This window comes from Brassica rapa, chromosome A08 (genome assembly GCF_000309985.2).
Source record: "Brassica rapa cultivar Chiifu-401-42 chromosome A08, CAAS_Brap_v3.01, whole genome shotgun sequence".
In the NCBI taxonomy this organism is placed as follows: Eukaryota; Viridiplantae; Streptophyta; class Magnoliopsida; order Brassicales; family Brassicaceae; genus Brassica; species Brassica rapa.
This window is the reverse complement of record NC_024802.2, coordinates 2845794-2863223: the sequence shown is the minus strand read 5'-3', so window position 1 is coordinate 2863223 and position 17430 is coordinate 2845794. Positions and strand designations below refer to the sequence as shown.

Below are 17430 nucleotides of genomic sequence, written 5' to 3'. Positions count from 1 at the left end.
CTCACTCCTCCTCAGGTTCCTTGATCCCATAAGTTGAATCTTGCCCATTGTATCTTTCCAAACCCATCTCATTACCCAAGCTTAAGACTTGTGTTTCTTCAGCAGACTGTACATGTGGCGGAACCGGCACAATGTCTCTTGCATTGTACCAAGCTTGACACTCACTCTCTACATACCTGACTAGCTCCAAAGGATTTCTGTCTATGCCTCTAAACAACTTATCGTTCCTAGCTTTCCAGATGTACCAAATTATCCAAGGGTAAGGATCTCTATCATCTTCTGGCTCCAGAATACCATTCTTTCTCCAGAAGAGATAGTCCATGTTAGCATAAATACTTGGCACATGGAAGGTTTGAGAGCTCGACGGTGTTGATGATACTTTCACATGCTTGTAAGGCCGGTGGACACTCAAAGATAGCATGAGTAATGGTCTCTTCTAGTGCTCCACATCTTGGGCAATAATTATCACAGTGCATATTACGGCGTACCAGATTCCTTGTTACTGCTACCTGTCCTGATATTAATTGCCATATAAGATGACAGATCTTTTGTGGCGCCTTCACCTTCCAAGCAAAGGCTTGAAGTTTTGTGTGGAAGCACCGTAGCCTACTGGTTAAGGTTTAAAGGCTTCTACACCCATGTCTGGGGTTCGAATCCCAGACTATGCAATTTATTGCAGATTACAGGAAATCCAGGTTTCAAGTCCCAGAGAGAGCAGTTTATTAAACAATTATGCAGACTACAGAGGAAAGACTTCCAAGGGATCTTCAACATGGTGCAGGTAAATCTGGCCAGGCGTGGATCTTCATAGGACGGCTCAGGTGATGCAGTTAGGCGTAGGTCTTCATAAGGCAGGTAGTATTGTCGGTTAGGCGTAGGTCTTCATAAGGCAGGTAGTATTGTCGGTTGTCGAATCGTCTATGTAATCTTTCCGATATCATAATTGTAAGATTATAATAAATCAGCGTTAAAAAAAAAGGCTTGAAGTTTTGTAATGCTGGGTTGTAGAACTTCTTTATCTTCCTCTTCTCTCATAAATTTTGTAGCTACTCAATATCCTGACTTAACAGTATATTGTCCGTTCTTTGTGTAACTCCAGTAAAAAGTATCTTGTCGATGAGAAGGGCTTATGGCCAAACTCAGGATCATCGGAATATCCTCTTGAGCTACATATTGGTCCAATAATCTAACATCCCACTCCTTTGAAACAGGATTGATAAGACTGCTTACGGTCATCTTTAGGTTTACTGCTGGGGCCCGGGCACAAGCCGGTCTAGCAGGCCTCAAAGGGATCCAAAGGTCCTGCCACACATTAATTTCATACCCTGAATGCACTTTACTTCTGATGCCAAGCAATAATAGTTTCCTTGCGGCAATAATACTCGTCCATACATACGATGGGTTATTTGCTGTGCCAAATCGCAACGGCGAACTTAGACGGTAGTATCTTCCCCGAAGAACTCTCGCTACTAGGGAATCCAGAAATTGAACCAGACGCCAAAGCTGTTTAGCTAAAAGAGCTAGATTAAACTCATGGATCATACGGAGACCAATTCCTCCCTCCTCTCGAGGTGCACACATTTTTTCCCATTTTGCCCAATGGATTCCTCTTTTCGGAGGAGTCGAGCTCCACCAGAATTGTGCGATGGCACTTGCTAGGTTCTCACATATCTCCAATGGAAGCAGAAAGCTGGACATGACATAGGTCGGAAGAGCTAACAGTATTGATTTAATTAAAACCTCATTTCCTCCCTTAGATAACCATCTACCACTCCAACTATTCACTCTGTGTAGGAACTTCTCCTTTAGGAAAGCAAATAATTTACACTTTGATCCACTGATGTCCTTTGGGATTCCTAGGTAGGATCCCATCCTGCCTTCATTTTGTATACCAAGAGTATCCTTGATCTGCTGTCTATCATTCGCTGGAATCCTTTTACCAAAGAGTAATGAGGATTTTTCAAAATTAATATGTTAACATGATGCTTTCTCATATTTTCTGACTACTTTCATAACTTCTTCACATTCACGTGGCTCCGCCTCCCAGAAGAAAAGGCTATCATCAGTAAAGAGGAGGTGAGATACCGAGGGGCTAGCACGAGCGACTCGCATCCCCGTTATCTTCCCTTGATTCTCTGCTTGATTAAGAAGGTTAACGAGTGCTTTCGTGCATACAATAAATATGAAAGTAAAATATTTTAATATATCACATCTTGTCTTTCTAATTTTATTTTATTTTATATTATATTAAATTAACTCAACAATCAATTAAACTAACTTAACGATCCTTTTTACATAGCTACAATTCTCTCTACAACAATAAATCAAAGCAATCAAGATTTATTAAGATTTAAGAAAATCTAAAGATACAATTCAAAATCTTAAAAAGAAAATATATTGGCTCTAGAAATAAAATTTTCTACAACTTTACGTTTGGTGCTTTTAAATCTTTGAAATAATTTTACAGCGATAAAATATAAAAATTAAAGCCACAAAATCTACGGCTTAAAAACTTGATTGGTTTCTCCGCTACATCCGCAAACACAGCTTTTGCGGTTGGTAGCGGTTGACAGCGTTTCAAAATAATTATACAAACCGCTGCAAATCGCTACAAATTGCTTCAAACCACTCTGAACCTCTTAAAATCTAAAACTCGTTACAACTAGCGTTTGCGGTTGCATATGGATAAATAATTTTTTTTTCAAAAATATTAAAAAAATGAATTTAAATTTAAAATGGAAATATTATAAATAAATATATATACATATTTTATATGTTAATTTAAATTCACAAACATTATCATAATTTGTTTTATAAAAACTTTAAACTAACTAACTATTCATTAGAGTTTTTAAAAATGAATATACATACATATATAAAGATATACACATAAATACAAAACAAAATATTCTTTTAAAAGTTTAATATAAATCTTCAAAAATGTAATTAAAATTAGAAATTTCAATTAATTAAAATAAATAAATAAATAAATAAACATAATATTATTATTAATAATATTATATTGATAATTATTATAATTTATTATAATAGTATGTTTTATATTTTTATAATGTTATAATATGTTAATGTTGGTAATTTATTATTAAACTGCCGCAATATCTTATAATCAACCAGTCACAAATATTCCGTAAACGCAACAATTTTCAAACGTTGTGCCAGTCATACAAAACGCTAAATAACACTTGAAACCGCAACCACCCGCATTCGTAAATTCCCACACCCGCAACCGCAACCGCTACGTTTGAACCAGTCGGACCCTAAATTTGAACTAAACTTGCAGTCGCTACCAATCAACCCCTAAATTTTTTTTAAAACAATTTAGGGTTTTTTTTATGATGTGACTACTATAGATGAAAAGAAAAACGACTAATTGTATATAGATTTTTTTTTGTAGAAGAAAGGATGTACATACATATAGTGGAGTAAAACACATTAAATAGTATAGTTACTAAATTGTAGTTTAATAATAGTGGATAATCATTATTTAAAGTACATATAAAACAGGCTTCTAAAAGCAAAGTATGAATGAAACCTTGGTGAAAAAAAAAAGTAAATACAAAGAGCAAGAAATTCAAATCTTTTTCGTTAAGCCGTAATAAATCAAAATAATTTAAGCATTATTATTTATTAGTTTCTTATAAAAATACCTGAATATTTTTTTTAAATGATTTCCACTTAAATATCTCAATAATTGATTTGTTTAAAAGTAAAGAGAAGTATTGAAAAAAAAACACAACAAACACACACACATGAAAAAAACAAAGAACGATAACACAACACAACACATACACATTGGAAAGCACAAAGACTGCTTTACAACACTACATATTGTGGGCAAAGCATTAAAATTGTGAAGAAGATACAATAGAATCTGCCTCCTGCTCCTCCCTGATTAAAAATATAATGGAAAATAATATAAAACCCAGCTTATCAAGAATTACCACATGACCAACAGGATAAGACAATGTTTTCTAATTAAAGTGAGAAAAAAAGAAATAGAGAAATTTGATTTCAGAATTACCACAAGACCAACAGGATAAGACAATGTTGGGAAAGAGATAGCCTCTACACAAGCATCTTTTGGTTGGAGCTATGGCCCAATGACAAAATCAGCACTCAACGATTCCTCAAATGAGACAAGTTCTTCTGGGTCCCAAATCCTCTCATATCTTACTTGAAAAGAAGAAGAAAATGCCACTTTCTTGAACAAATCTTATTAGTCTCCAATTATTAAAAATATTATACTCCCCACTCACTAATCAATAATTATCTCAAGCTATATATAAGACCACATTGAATTCCCCAAAACATTAAGAAGCAATAACCAACAAACAGAGAAAAAACTTTAAATCAAAGCTTTTTTAAAGAGCAAGAAAATGTCTGCAAATAAACTACCTTCTTCAGCTCAGGAGTTCCAAGAACTAGTCCGTGGTGATTTTGTCTCTAGAAAACTGCTTCTGCACAACCCATTTGACCACAACCCTCAAGGAGCTTTTGCGGTCGCACCATCTCCTCACATAACTGATGAGAACAACCTGAGTGGGAATGTCTTGATGCTTCTGTCAGTTCTAGTCTGTGGAGTCATTTGCTGCCTCGGGTTACATTACATCATTCTTTGCGCATTCAGACGTTCTCCAAGTTTCATGATCTCTGAGCCCGTCTCCAGTATTCCAACACGACGCGGTTCATCAAACAAAGGAATCAAGAAGAAAGCTCTGAATATGTTCCCTGTCGTTACCTACTCACGTGAGATGAACCTGCCAGGGCTTGGCGAAGAGTGCGTCATCTGTCTGTCTGATTTTGTTTGTGGTGAAAAGCTTAGGTTGCTCCCTAAGTGCAACCATGGGTTCCATGTTCGTTGCATTGACAAGTGGCTTAAACAACATTTGACTTGTCCAAAATGCAGACACTGTCTGGTTGAGACATGCCAAAAGATTTTAGGTGACTCCAGTCAAGTGACGGCAACAGCACCAACAGAGAGCCTAACTGTCAGGATAGCTCCTTTAGAGCCTGAAGGAAGAGTAAACACTTATAGAGAAAGCACCTAAATTCCCAGAATATTTAATTTTCACAAGTTAGATAGAAGTTTATAGATCTGAGCACAATTCATAGAAGAGTTCCAAAAGAAAAGGTAGGATACTTCATTTTTATGTCTTTCCTTTTTAGCATGTAGCACAAAGTATACAGAGAGAATATATTTCACTTTTAAGCAGCATATCACTGAGATCATCAAACTTCTCTTCGCAGTAATTTTTCGGTCGAATGTGAATTATTCAGTCTTATCCAAAACATCAAGAATCATTCATAACCAAAGACTGATAAGTGCGACTCCTATTTTCGTGTGTCGCAATCACTACAGTCTACACGGAATCAAAGAGTCATTAGACATAGCAAATGTGTAACATCCCGAGTTGTGATATGTGAAAAAGGCTTAAGAAAATTGATTTGGCTACCTATGTCACCAAAGTTGATTTACCTTTTCTGGAGCACATCTTAAAAGAACTCCAGAGTTAAGCGTGCTTGAGCTGAAGTAGTGGAAGGATGGGTGACCTATTGGGAAGTGATTCGCGATAGCGTGTGAGTGAGGCCAAAGCACGGGAAAAGGTCGGGTGGTGATTGCAGGGTCAGTAAACAATGATTTCGAGCCTTTGGAAAATTAACGGACCGACCGTCAGATGGGATGGGGCCCACGGGCCGAGAGAGCGGGCGTGGGTGGCCCATTAGCCGTGGGCGGGTCGGGGCGTTATAAGTGGTATCAGAGCTGGTTAGCCATCTCAGTTCTGACCTGAGAGGCGTCTTGAGACCTGTCGTGGGGCGCAACGAGGACGTTGCGTTCTTTGAGAGGGGGTGAATTGTAACATCCCGAGTTGTGATATGTGAGAAAGGCTTAAGAGAATTGATTTGGCTACCTATGTCACCAAAGTTGACTTACCTTTTCCGAAGCACATCTTGAAAGAACTCCAGAGTTAAGCGTGCTTGAGCTGGAGTAGTGGAAGGATGGGTGACCTATCGGAAAGTGATTCGCGATAGCGTGTGAGTGAGGCCAAAGCACGGGAAAAGGTCGGGTGGTGATTGCAGGGTCAGTAAACAATGATTTCGAGCCTTTGGAAAATTAACGGACCGACCGTCATATGGGATGGGGCCCACGGGCCGAGAGAGCGGGTGTGGGTGGCCCATTAGCCGTGGACGGATCGAGGCGTTATAAAATGGTCCAAGACTAGATCGCGTATATGCTAATAGTGATACAAAAATGCATCGATCTATCCACTTGACTCGACCCACTTAAAAACACTACCTATATGCCTGACAAGTCACAAGCAATCCACACACATGAATCACAAGATTCTTCGTCTCAATGATAAAAAAATCAACTTTGCCATTAGAAAGTTATATGGACCCTATGAAAACCCTTCAAAAAAAAATGTTACCCAACCCATAATAGCTAGGTAAAAGTCAGACATGCATAGTCCTGAGAGATTCTCAACCGCCACTCAGGTGATAAAGTTCACCTACCCAAAATGGAGATTGATTCATAACTGTATCACAGTTGAGAGAATCCATCCTCATATATTGCACAACGAGATCTAAAAGTGAGGGCAAGACAAAACCTCTCAACTCCATTCAAACCAAACACGGTTAAAGTTCCAGTTACTATCATTGTAAGAATCTCATACTACTCTGACAACTGATGCCACTTGCCATGTTTTTATGCCTCGGAGTTTGCTCACGACATCTTAACAAAGTTTGTATCAGATCGTGGTGAATGTTCTAGCTAGATTTACTTATTCTATTAGCTTTTCTCAACGAAAAAAAAATACTCTATTATGTACACTAGCTAGTAGTTCGAAAACAGAACTACAAACTTTGGCCTACTTGTTACTATATGACAAAAAAAAAATGGTACAAAAAGAAAAAGAATACATGGAGTGATCAACTTTATATCTTAGAGGTTTTCATATATTCCCGGTTACCAAAGTAGGATCCTGATAACTGATTGATTCAAAAACCCAAGGTGGAATCCACAACTCATTGCAAGAAAATACTATAACTGATTTAATTAAAGACCACATATTCTAACTACGTGATTCGGGAGATCCTGCAGTTTAAAAGGGAGCAACATGTCATAAACAAGGTTATCAAAAGAAAAGACATGTCATAGAGAAATATGTCATAGAGAAATGATGGTTCAAATAAGGCTTAAGATCCTAGGGTTTTCTGATTGGATTGGATGTAAAATATTAATACCCTCACTACAAACTTAGAGACTAACAGTATTAATCGAGGAAGTGCACAAAAACTAAGGGCTATTGGTTAATAATCAAAGACTGTGGTTTCCAGGCTCCATTAAGCATCTGAAAGGATATCAGATGGTATCAGATCATATGCCATTTAGTGTGTGATAACTGCAACAACATAGTCTATAATTTGAAATCTATCTCCTCCTCTTTTGAATTTGTTTCCTTTACCTGGATCTCACGTGAGAGTAACAGGGTAGCTGATAGTTTAGCAAAGCAGGTTTTGTCTGCTGAACTTGCCATTATGGCTTCAACCAACTCTGCTTAAGAGCTTTAATGAATGAATTGTGTTTCAAAAAAAAATTTAGTTGTGTTTGCTAATCATCTACAATTGCCAATTCTATCAACAATTGAGGCTGTCAAGAAATTTCCCTTCAATTTCTAAATAATACAATTACTAAATGATAAAAACATAACACTAAAGATGTTCAAATATCTGCTACCATTCAACTGAAAAGGCTAAAGAAATGCAAATTCCAAAAGCAATTAGTATAATGTTTTCTTCCTGGGGGATGAAACTATCTATTAGTATCAAACAGTAATACAAAGACAAAAACACTAGAGGAAAATGGTAGCTTTAGAATGATAATGTTTTAAATTAATTCATGTTTTATAGTGAGACAAAAATATATTATTTCAATATTCAGTTTTGGACAAGTGATAGTGTCCCCACACAAACATCTTGTGGTCGTAGAAGGTATAGGCCAACAACACAATCAGCACTCAAAGATTCATGAGATTGGATAAGTTCTTTCTGGGTCCCAAATCCTCTCAAATCTAACTTGAAAAGAAGAAGAAAAATACACTTTCTTAAACAAATCTTATTAGTTTAGTCCCCACTCAGTAATACTAATCAGGAATCATCTCAAGCTATAAATTAGACCACTTTGAATTCTCCATAACTTAAGAAACTATTAGCAAACAAAGCCAAGCAAAACAGAGAGAAGGGACTTTGTTTTAAAGCTTTTTCAAAGAGTGAAAAAAATGTCTGCAAATGAATTACCTTCTTCAGCTCAAGTCTTCCAAGAACAACTCCTTGGCGATTTTGTCTCTAGAAAGCTGCTTATGCACAATCCATTTGACCACAACACTCTACGAGCCCTTGCGGTGCCGCCATCTCCTCCTGTCACCCATGAGAACAACCTCAGTGAGACTGTGCTGATGCTTCTCTCAGTCCTCATATGTGGAATCATCTGCTGCCTCGTGTTACATTACATCATTCGTTGCGCATTTAGAAGCTGCTCAAGTTTCATGATCTCCGAGTCTACCTCTATTTTCTTAACACCACACAGTTCATCAAACAAAGGAATCAAGAAGAAAGCTCTAAAAATGTTCTCTGTCGTGAGTTACACACATGAGATGAACCTGTCTGGGATTGGTGAAGAGTGTGTTATCTGTCTGTCAGATTTTGTTTGCGGTGAAAAGCTTAGGCTGCTCCCTAAGTGCAACCACGGGTTCCATGTTCGTTGCATTGACAAGTGGCTTCAACAACATTTGACTTGTCCGAAATGCAGACACTGTCTGGTTGAGACATGCCAAAAGATCTTAGGCGACTCTAGTCCAGCTGATCAAGTGACAGAAACAGCATCAACAGAAAGCGTAGTTGTCATGATTTCTCCTCTAGAACCTGAAGGAAGAGTAAACACTTTTAGAGAAAGCAGCTAAAGGCTCATGAATGAATCCATCATAAATTCAGAACATGTGCTTAAATTAGATAGAAGATTTTAGATCTAAGTAAAAAACATGTATATACGTTACCATAAGAAAAAGAAAAAAAAACAGATTACTTTCAATCTTTTATGTCTTATTTTTTAAAATACATTTCAGCTTTCAGTAGCATCTCGCTGATTTCATCAAATTTCTCTTTGCAAAGTTTTTTTTTTTAACGGTGGAATGTAAATCATGCATTCATATCAAAAGACACTACAGTTCATCTAACCGAATATTGATAAGTGCTAGTCGTATATAATTTTCTGTCACAGTCACCAAACAGAACAAATCGTTTCCTGGTTATAAATGCCAAGGTATTGCGTGAAGAAGCAGTGTTTAGTCTACGCGATGAAATTACAGTCCAGAGCTGATCCTGTATATGCTTGATAGTGACAAATGCATGAATAAAATGCATCTATCCATTTTACATGCCCCACTTAATAGTTAATACACAACCTATAGGCCTCAAAACCAATCTACACGCATGAGGCATCAGGATACCACATGATTCTTCATCATAATGGTAACGAAGTCAACTCTTTCATAGGAATGTAGACCAATCAAAACTGGATCTGAAATTTTGTGAGCTTGAAACATTTCTTAATAAGCTTAGTAACAAAAAAACCATAATTGGAGGCCTATGTATATATAAAAAAACCTTCAAATTTTTTGGGGGCCAAGGCAAATGTTTTGTCAGTGTGTGCTCGGATCCGGCCCGGCTCTGCCTATCACATAATTTGGCAAACAACTCGGTCCAAGTTTATTGGGAAAACTCAGACCTAAAAGTTATCAAGCTATGCCAAACTTGATCTGAGATAATAACAGACAGCTTCAAATTCACAGATTGACGGTCAAGTAATAAACTCTATGATGGTACTTTTTCTCCACTACAAGAGCACATTTTGGGTATGTACACTATCTAGTTCAAGATATTATCATGATATCCGGACTGACAAAAGGTTAAGCCTAACTATTCAGACTGAAGGCTCGCAAGATCGGTCCCTTAGATATTTTGGAGAAGATCAATAACAATGCATATTGAGTTTCACTTCCACCTCATATCCGGTGTTCAGACGTCTTGAACGTCAAACATTTGGTGCCTTATGTGGCTCAGGATGATACCGAAGATTCGTGGGTGAATCTTTTCCTACCCCGGGAGACTTGATGCAGCCTACATCCTTTTCCATGTTGGCTTTGGTTTTTTATATTTCCTTATTTATCTAGTTTTACTTAACGTTTTCAGTTTCCTTTTTATTTAACGATAAGGAAGAGTTATAATTCCTTTTTCGAGTTAGCATTGGTGTTTTGCTTTCATATATATAGTCGATGCCTTGGTGTTGTAAGGTCACGACTTCATTGATAATATTAAGAGCTTTTATAAACTCTCAACCTTGTTCTCGGATAGAGTTTCGACTCTCAACGATCTCAAGAAGGCAACATTTTCCTAGGTATTCTCAGAATCAATAGGCTAACTTGCGTTATAAGTAGCTGTTGCTACACTATCTACTAAGTGTAAAATCTACCAAGTGATAAATTTAAATAAAAATAAAATCGTTCAAACATAAGAGATCACATGCAGTACTTGATATCTTATTCGTTTCCATAGATTCTCCTAATATCAAACTCTAAATCCTACTAGATAACTGAGTGATTCGAAAACAAGCTAAACAAGCTGGAATCCACAACCCATTTGTAAAATAAAAAATAACTAGTAATAACTAGTTTAGTTAAGGATCACATGTTCTACTACGAGATTTAGGAGATCCTGCAGTTTTAAAACGTATCATAAAACAAGGTTATCAAAACAAAGAAAAACATCAAATAAGGCTTAAGATCCTTCGCATTTCTGATTGGATAATAGTAACTGAGGCTCTGCAGCAAAAATAAGGGTTATTGATACTAAGTGGAAAAATCATATATAAGACATCAATACAATTATTAAATAACTATAGTGATATGATTATTTGTTGAACAAAAAAATGATTATATTAGTTATGTAGTCAAAAATAAACAAAAAACTATAATGATATGAAACATAAAAGATGTTCAGTCTCCGCTGCTGTTAAAAAAAACATAAAGATACACTAATATCCATTGCAATTATTCTAACGGTGGGGGAGAATTATCAATTGTTAACAGCGTTAAGAGTACAACAGAATGTAAATACAGAAGCACTAGAGGATAATAGAGGGAAGCTTTGGAAGATAATGTTTTAAAACACTACTAGTGCGTTAAGAAAATTGTAGAGTTTGGGCTTCGCAGAAGAGTCTAATGGGCCAGCAGAAGCATACCTCCTTGGGCCAAGTCAGCGCAGGCCCACTCCAAGCTTGTACCACCTGATCACATACGAAGCATATATAAGGTAATGTTAGTATGGTGATTAGGTTACGACAGATACAAGCAACAACATAGGGTTACAAGCAACAGGAGATCTAGCATACAGAGCAAGGGAAAGGAGACTTCAACAAGGAGAAATAGCTTAGGCTTAAGTCTATCTTCTTACGCTAAGTTGTTGTATTCTCTAGCTATAAGCTGAGGTGATCTTATTGTAACCAACCTAATCCACACTGAGTTGGTGTGATTAGTAACTCTTTGATCTAGTGGAATTTGGGAGCAGGAGTTCTCCCACGAGACGTACCGTGCCGAGGGCCGGGAACTCGTTAAATTGATTGTGTCATTACTTTCAGTATTAGTCCTAGGTCTAAAGTAAACTTGGAACCTAAGTAAACCTAAAGAATAATCTCTACAAGTGGTATCAGAGCTCAAGGTTTTCCAAAGGTTGCTTAGGAAGAGAAAAACATATATCCAGTACCTGTTCAATGGTGTCGTCTAAGGAACGCGTGGATATAGATCGATTCGAGGGTGATGGAGATTTTGCCCTTTGGAAGGTGAGAATGCTTGCTCACTTTGGAGTGCTTGGATTGAAAACTATCCTCACAGATGAGAAGCTTCTAAAGGATGAGTCTGATCCAAAGGATGAACCCGAGTCAGCAATTAAGGACACGGGAAAGGGGCTAGCTGGACTTGTTGCTCCCACACCTGCAATTGACCCTGTAAAATTCGAAAAATCAGAGAAAGCCAAGGACCTGATTGTGCTGAACGTTGGGAACAAAGTCTTGAGGAAAATCCAACATTGTGAAACTGCTGCTGCAATGTGGAGTACACTAAACAACTTGTACACAGAGACTTCTCTACCCAACAGGATTTATCTACAGCTCAGGTTCTATACTTTCAAGATGGCAGATTCAAAATCCATTGATGAGAATGTGGATGACTTCCTAAAGTTAGTGGCAGACTTAAACAACCTGCAAGTTGAAGTATCTGAGGAAGTTCAAGCTATCCTACTGCTAAGTTCTCTACCTAACAAGTATGATCAACTCAAGGAGACTCTCAAGTATGGGAGAGACACTCTGAGTCTAGCGGAGGTCACAGGGGCCGCCAGGTCCAAAGAGAGAGAACTAATTGAGAGCGGTAAGTATACCAGGTCAGGTGGAGAAGGTCTGATGGTGGCTGATAGAGGAAGATCAGACCAGCGATCTGGAAAGGGCAATGGCAAATCCTACAAAGGAAGATCCAAAAGCCGGAATGGAAGATCTAAATCACGCCCTAGGAACAACAAAAACAACAAAGGATGTTTCATATGTGGCAAAGAGGGCCATTGGAAGAGAGAGTGCCCTGAGAAGAGATCTTTCAAACCGCAGGACTCAGCCAACGTAGTAGCAGAGTCCACAGAGCCTCTAATCCTCAGCGTTAGCACTCAGGATACAAAAGATGAGTGGGTGATGGATTCAGGCTGCTCTTTTCATATCACTCCTGACAAGAGCTTCCTATTTGACTTGGAAGAATTCAAAGGAGGAAAAGTGTTAATGGCAAATAACACTCACAGCAACGTTAAAGGAATTGGAAAGATTAAAATTCTTAACCCAGATGGTTCTCTGGTTATCTTAACAGGAGTCAGATACATGCCAGATATGAGCAGAAATCTGATTTCATATGGAATGTTGGAAACAGCAGGCTGTTGGTATGAAGGCAAGGACCTAAGTGTTAACTTTTACAAGGACGATAAAAGGATTCTCTCAGGGAGATATCATTTAGGACTATATTATCTTCAAGGAACAGTTTTGAGAGGAGAGGCAAATTTATCCAGACCTGAAAGGAATATGACTAATGTTTGGCATTCACGCCTCGGTCATATGAGTCTCAAGAATATGTCTACACTTGTCAAGAATGGATTTATAACTGACAAGGATGTTAAGGAGTTGGATTTCTGCGAGCATTGCATAATTGGTAAGTCACATAAGCTGAGCTTTCCTAAGGCTAAGCACGTGACTAAAGGAATTCTAGAGTATATTCATTCTGATCTTTGGGGTTCTCCGTCTACACCAGATAGTCTTGCTGGAAATAAGTACTTTGTTACTTTTATTGATGATTTTTCAAAGAAAGTCTGGATCTATTTTTTGAAGACTAAGGATGAGGTATTTTCTAAGTTCAGAGAATGGAAGGCTGAGGTTGAGACTAAGACAGAGAAGAAGATTAAATGTTTAAGAACAGACAATGGTTTGGAGTTCTGCAACAAGCAGTTTGATGAGTACTGCAAGAAAGCCGGGATTAAGAGGCACAGAACCTGCACCTACACTCCACAGCAGAATGGGGTTTCAGAGAGGATGAACAGAACTATTATGGATAAGGTGAGATGTATGTTAGCCGAATCTGGCTTGGACCAAAGCTTCTGGGCAGAAGCGGCAGCGACTGCAATCTATTTGATTAACAGGTCACCTAACTCCACGCTGGAGTTTAAGCTACCTGAGGAAGTTTGGTCGGGATTCAAACCTGATTTGGGACATCTCAGAACGTTTGGATGTTCCGCATATGTTCATGTGACAGAAGAGAAAACTGGACCTAGAGCCATCAAGGGAGTGTTTGTAGGCTACCCTATGGGCTCTAAAGGATATCGAGTATGGATAGAGGAAGAAGGGAGATGCAGAACAAGCAGAAACGTTGTCTTTAATGAGGATGAGCTCTACAAGCACACGCTTGCCACAGAAAAGAAAAACATAGAAGTGGCAAAAGAGAAAGACAATAAACGTGAGAAAAGAGCTAAAAAGAGAGTATCATTCAGTGATGAATTGATCAGGGGTCCTTCACTTTCTCCCGAACTCGAAGCTACACCTGATCAAGGTGGAGAAGATTCATCATCTGAGTCATCGTCTGACAGTTCTACATGTTCTAGTAACCAGGGACATGTTGAGGAAGGGGAGAGTGAGAATGCAGGCACTGACTCCCTAGACACCTATGTTTTGGCTCGAGATAGAGAAAGGAGGCAGAACGTGAGGCCTCCATCACGTTACGAGGATGGAAATTTTGTTGCCTACGCCCTCAATGTCATCGCAGATCTGGAAGTTCAGGAACCTAAGTCCTATGCTGAGGCAATGAGAAGCCCACAAAGGAAGCTGTGGAAGAATGCGGCTGAAGAAGAGATGGAGTCACATAGAAAGAATAGAACCTGGGATCTCATTGACAGGCCTGCAAATTCGAAGCTTGTTGGATGCAGGTGGCTATTCAAGATAAAGCCAGGAATCCCAGGTGTTGAGGATAAACGACACAAAGGCAGACTAGTTGCTAAAGGTTATTCTCAGACTGAAGGAGTTGACTACAACGAAATTTTCTCACCAGTTGTGAAACATGTTTCCATCAGGCTTATGCTCAGCATTGTAGTGAACCTAAACCTAGAACTAGAGCAGATGGATGTTAAAACTGCCTTTCTACATGGAAGCCTAGAGGAGAGGATCCTAATGGAACAGCCAGAGGGGTTTATAAAGCCAGGAACAGAGAACAAAGTTTGCTTGTTGAGAAAGTCTTTGTACGGCTTAAAACAATCCCCAAGAAGATGGAACCATCGGTTCAACAGTTTCATGAAGGATCAGTTGTTTGAGCGCTGCAGCAAAGACCTGTGTGTCTACATGAGAGATGTTCAAACGGAGAAGGCTATCTATCTACTTCTCTATGTCGATGACATGTTAATCGCATCAGGAAACAAAAAGGTAATAAAAGATCTTAAGGAAAAACTGAGTGGAGAATTCGAGATGAAGGATATGGGAAAAGCCTCAAGAATTTTGGGCATGGATATTACAAGAGACCGAGAGAAAGGAACCCTGATCCTATCTCAGAGTAACTACATTGAAAAGGTCCTAAGAACGTTTGGAATGCAGGACGCTAAGCCAGTGATTACTCCTACTGCGTCACACTTCAGACTCAGGAGTCTGACGGAGGATGAGTGGAAAGTAGAAGCTTCACATATGGAGAGAGTTCCATATGCTAGTGCTGTGGGGAGTCTTATGTACGCTATGGTAGGCTCCAGACCTGATCTAGGTTTTGCAGTGGGCTATGTATGTCGATTCATGAGTAAACCAGGGAGAGAACACTGGAAAGCAGTTCAGTGGGTTCTCAGGTACTTAAAAGGAGCGACTGAGTCTAACCTAACATTTAAGAAACATTCTACTTTGCACGTGGAAGGATATTCAGACTCAGATTATGCTACAGACATAGACAGGAGACGCTCAGTTACAGGCTATGTATTCAAGTTTGGAGGCAACACTATTTCTTGGAAATCTTGCCTACAATCAGTTGTGGCTCTATCTACCACAGAAGCAGAGTACATGGCTATGAATGAAGCAGCTAAAGAAGCAATGTGGCTAAAAGAAATATGCTCAGAGTTGGGGTTCAAACAACAAAGTATTAACCTACACTGCGACTCTCAGAGTGCACTAGCTCTAGCAAGAAACCCAGTCAATCACGAAAAGACAAAGCACATAGCTACCAAATTCAACTTCATTCGAGACCTAGTGGAATCAGGGGACATCATCCTAAACAAGATTCATACTAACGTTAACCCAGCTGATTTCCTAACGAAGACAGTACCTGGTCAGAAGTTCCAGCTTTGCTGTGAGCTTTTGAACGTCCACTAATAAGGTGGAGAAGGCTCCAGGTGATCCTATTCGAATTGACTCCACCCTCGCATAACACAAGCAGTTATGTATGTAAGTATGTGTAATGGGAGTCAAACCGTAATAAGGAACACCGTGATAAGGGTAATAGGAGATACCTGGAGCCCAGACAGGGTCGAGAAGAGTTCTCGACTCAGGTGGAGGAACATGGAAAGGTCAAGCAGTCACGGGCTTGACAGCAAGGAGCACTCAACAATCATGATGTGCTAATCTGAGTTCTACGGAATCAGTAAGCGTCACCAACCACCTACCACTAGCTACAAACCATATGTGTCAGGGACCTACCCCAGTGTGATACAAGACAAGGTCTGTGAGAAAGGAAAGCGTGTCAAAAGCTCACCGAGCTGAGGCGAGATACTCAAATCGAGTTCCGTCAAGATCGCGAGGAAGGAACTCAGCATTGAGTTGAAATCGATCCCTGAAATGAAGAAACAAGGGTTAGATCGGAGCAGATAAAAGACATGCATAGTAGGACGAAGGTGTATAAGTACCTACCTCGTTTCACAAGCGGGGTGGAGCGTGAAGACAGAGTTGTTTGAGTCAGAGCGTGACTCATGTCGGAGCAGGCGTAGAATCGCCGGAGAAGACATACTCTAAACGCAAGAAGTGAAGCGTCAGTGAAAGATCCAAGAAAGTTCTCAACTTTCTTTACAGATGATCCTAATCTCAAAAGTAAACAACGAGATTAGATGTACCTGGAGATAAAGGAGAGCCGAAGTGAAGTCGTCACGACTGAGCTGAAGGAGATCTCTCACGGAACGGAGCCGAGATCATTTCGATGATGGAGGTTCGCAAGGAAGAGAGACGCGGAGAGGAGAGAGAGTCAAGATCGATTCTTTCCCGACCACACAAGACAAAGAGAGGAGGCTGTCGGCACAAGGGTTCACCGAGATGGGCCAGTGTTGGGCTCAAGCCAAACTGGTGGAGATTTGTAGAGTTTGGGCTTCGCAGAAGAGTCTAATGGGCCAGCAGAAGCATACCTCCTTGGGCCAAGTCAGCGCAGGCCCACTCCAAGCTTGTACCACCTGATCACATACGAAGCATATATAAGGTAATGTTAGTATGGTGATTAGGTTACGACAGATACAAGCAACAACATAGGGTTACAAGCAACAGGAGATCTAGCATACAGAGCAAGGGAAAGGAGACTTCAACAAGGAGAAATAGCTTAGGCTTAAGTCTATCTTCTTACGCTAAGTTGTTGTATTCTCTAGCTATAAGCTGAGGTGATCTTATTGTAACCAACCTAATCCACACTGAGTTGGTGTGATTAGTAACTCTTTGATCTAGTGGAATTTGGGAGCAGGAGTTCTCCCACGAGACGTACCGTGCCGAGGGCCGGGAACTCGTTAAATTGATTGTGTCATTACTTTCAGTATTAGTCCTAGGTCTAAAGTAAA

At 39.2% G+C, this 17430-nt stretch overlaps 3 protein-coding genes across 3 annotated transcripts; 2 read left to right on the top strand and 1 right to left on the bottom strand.

Annotated features, from left to right (window-relative positions):
* Positions 1-981: 981 nt before the first annotated feature.
* LOC117127466 (uncharacterized mitochondrial protein AtMg00310-like) lies at positions 982-6683 on the bottom strand. The gene is made up of 2 exons (XM_033277949.1): positions 6625-6683; positions 982-1715 (listed from the first exon to the last, which is right to left on the bottom strand). The coding sequence occupies exons 1-2, from the start codon at positions 6677-6679 to the stop codon at positions 1051-1053; spliced, it is 720 nt and encodes a 239-aa protein (XP_033133840.1). The 5' UTR covers positions 6680-6683; the 3' UTR covers positions 982-1050.
* Positions 2900-5255, top strand: LOC103832957 (E3 ubiquitin-protein ligase ATL76). The gene has a single exon (XM_009109067.3). The coding sequence runs from the start codon at positions 4398-4400 to the stop codon at positions 5067-5069; it is 672 nt and encodes a 223-aa protein (XP_009107315.1). The 5' UTR covers positions 2900-4397; the 3' UTR covers positions 5070-5255.
* Positions 6684-7833: 1150 nt separating the features above from the next.
* LOC103832956 (E3 ubiquitin-protein ligase ATL76) lies at positions 7834-9203 on the top strand. The gene has a single exon (XM_009109066.3). It carries the CDS (start codon positions 8301-8303, stop codon positions 8979-8981), a length of 681 nt encoding a protein of 226 aa, XP_009107314.1. The 5' UTR covers positions 7834-8300; the 3' UTR covers positions 8982-9203.
* The last annotated feature ends 8227 nt before the right edge of the window (positions 9204-17430 follow it).

Bases quoted from the DNA above. Each gene is read 5' to 3' on its own strand.
- LOC117127466 (XM_033277949.1), bottom strand. From the start codon at position 6,679: ATGATAGTAACTGGAACTTTAACCGTGTTTGGTTTGAATGGAGTTGAG. The intron at 1,716-6,624 runs GTCTTGCCCTCA...CAATACTGTTAG, and splicing joins GAATGGAGTTGAGAGGTTTT to CTCTTCCGACCTATGTCATG.
- LOC103832956 (XM_009109066.3), top strand. From the start codon at position 8,301: ATGTCTGCAAATGAATTACCTTCTTCAGCTCAAGTCTTCCAAGAACAA.
- LOC103832957 (XM_009109067.3), top strand. From the start codon at position 4,398: ATGTCTGCAAATAAACTACCTTCTTCAGCTCAGGAGTTCCAAGAACTA.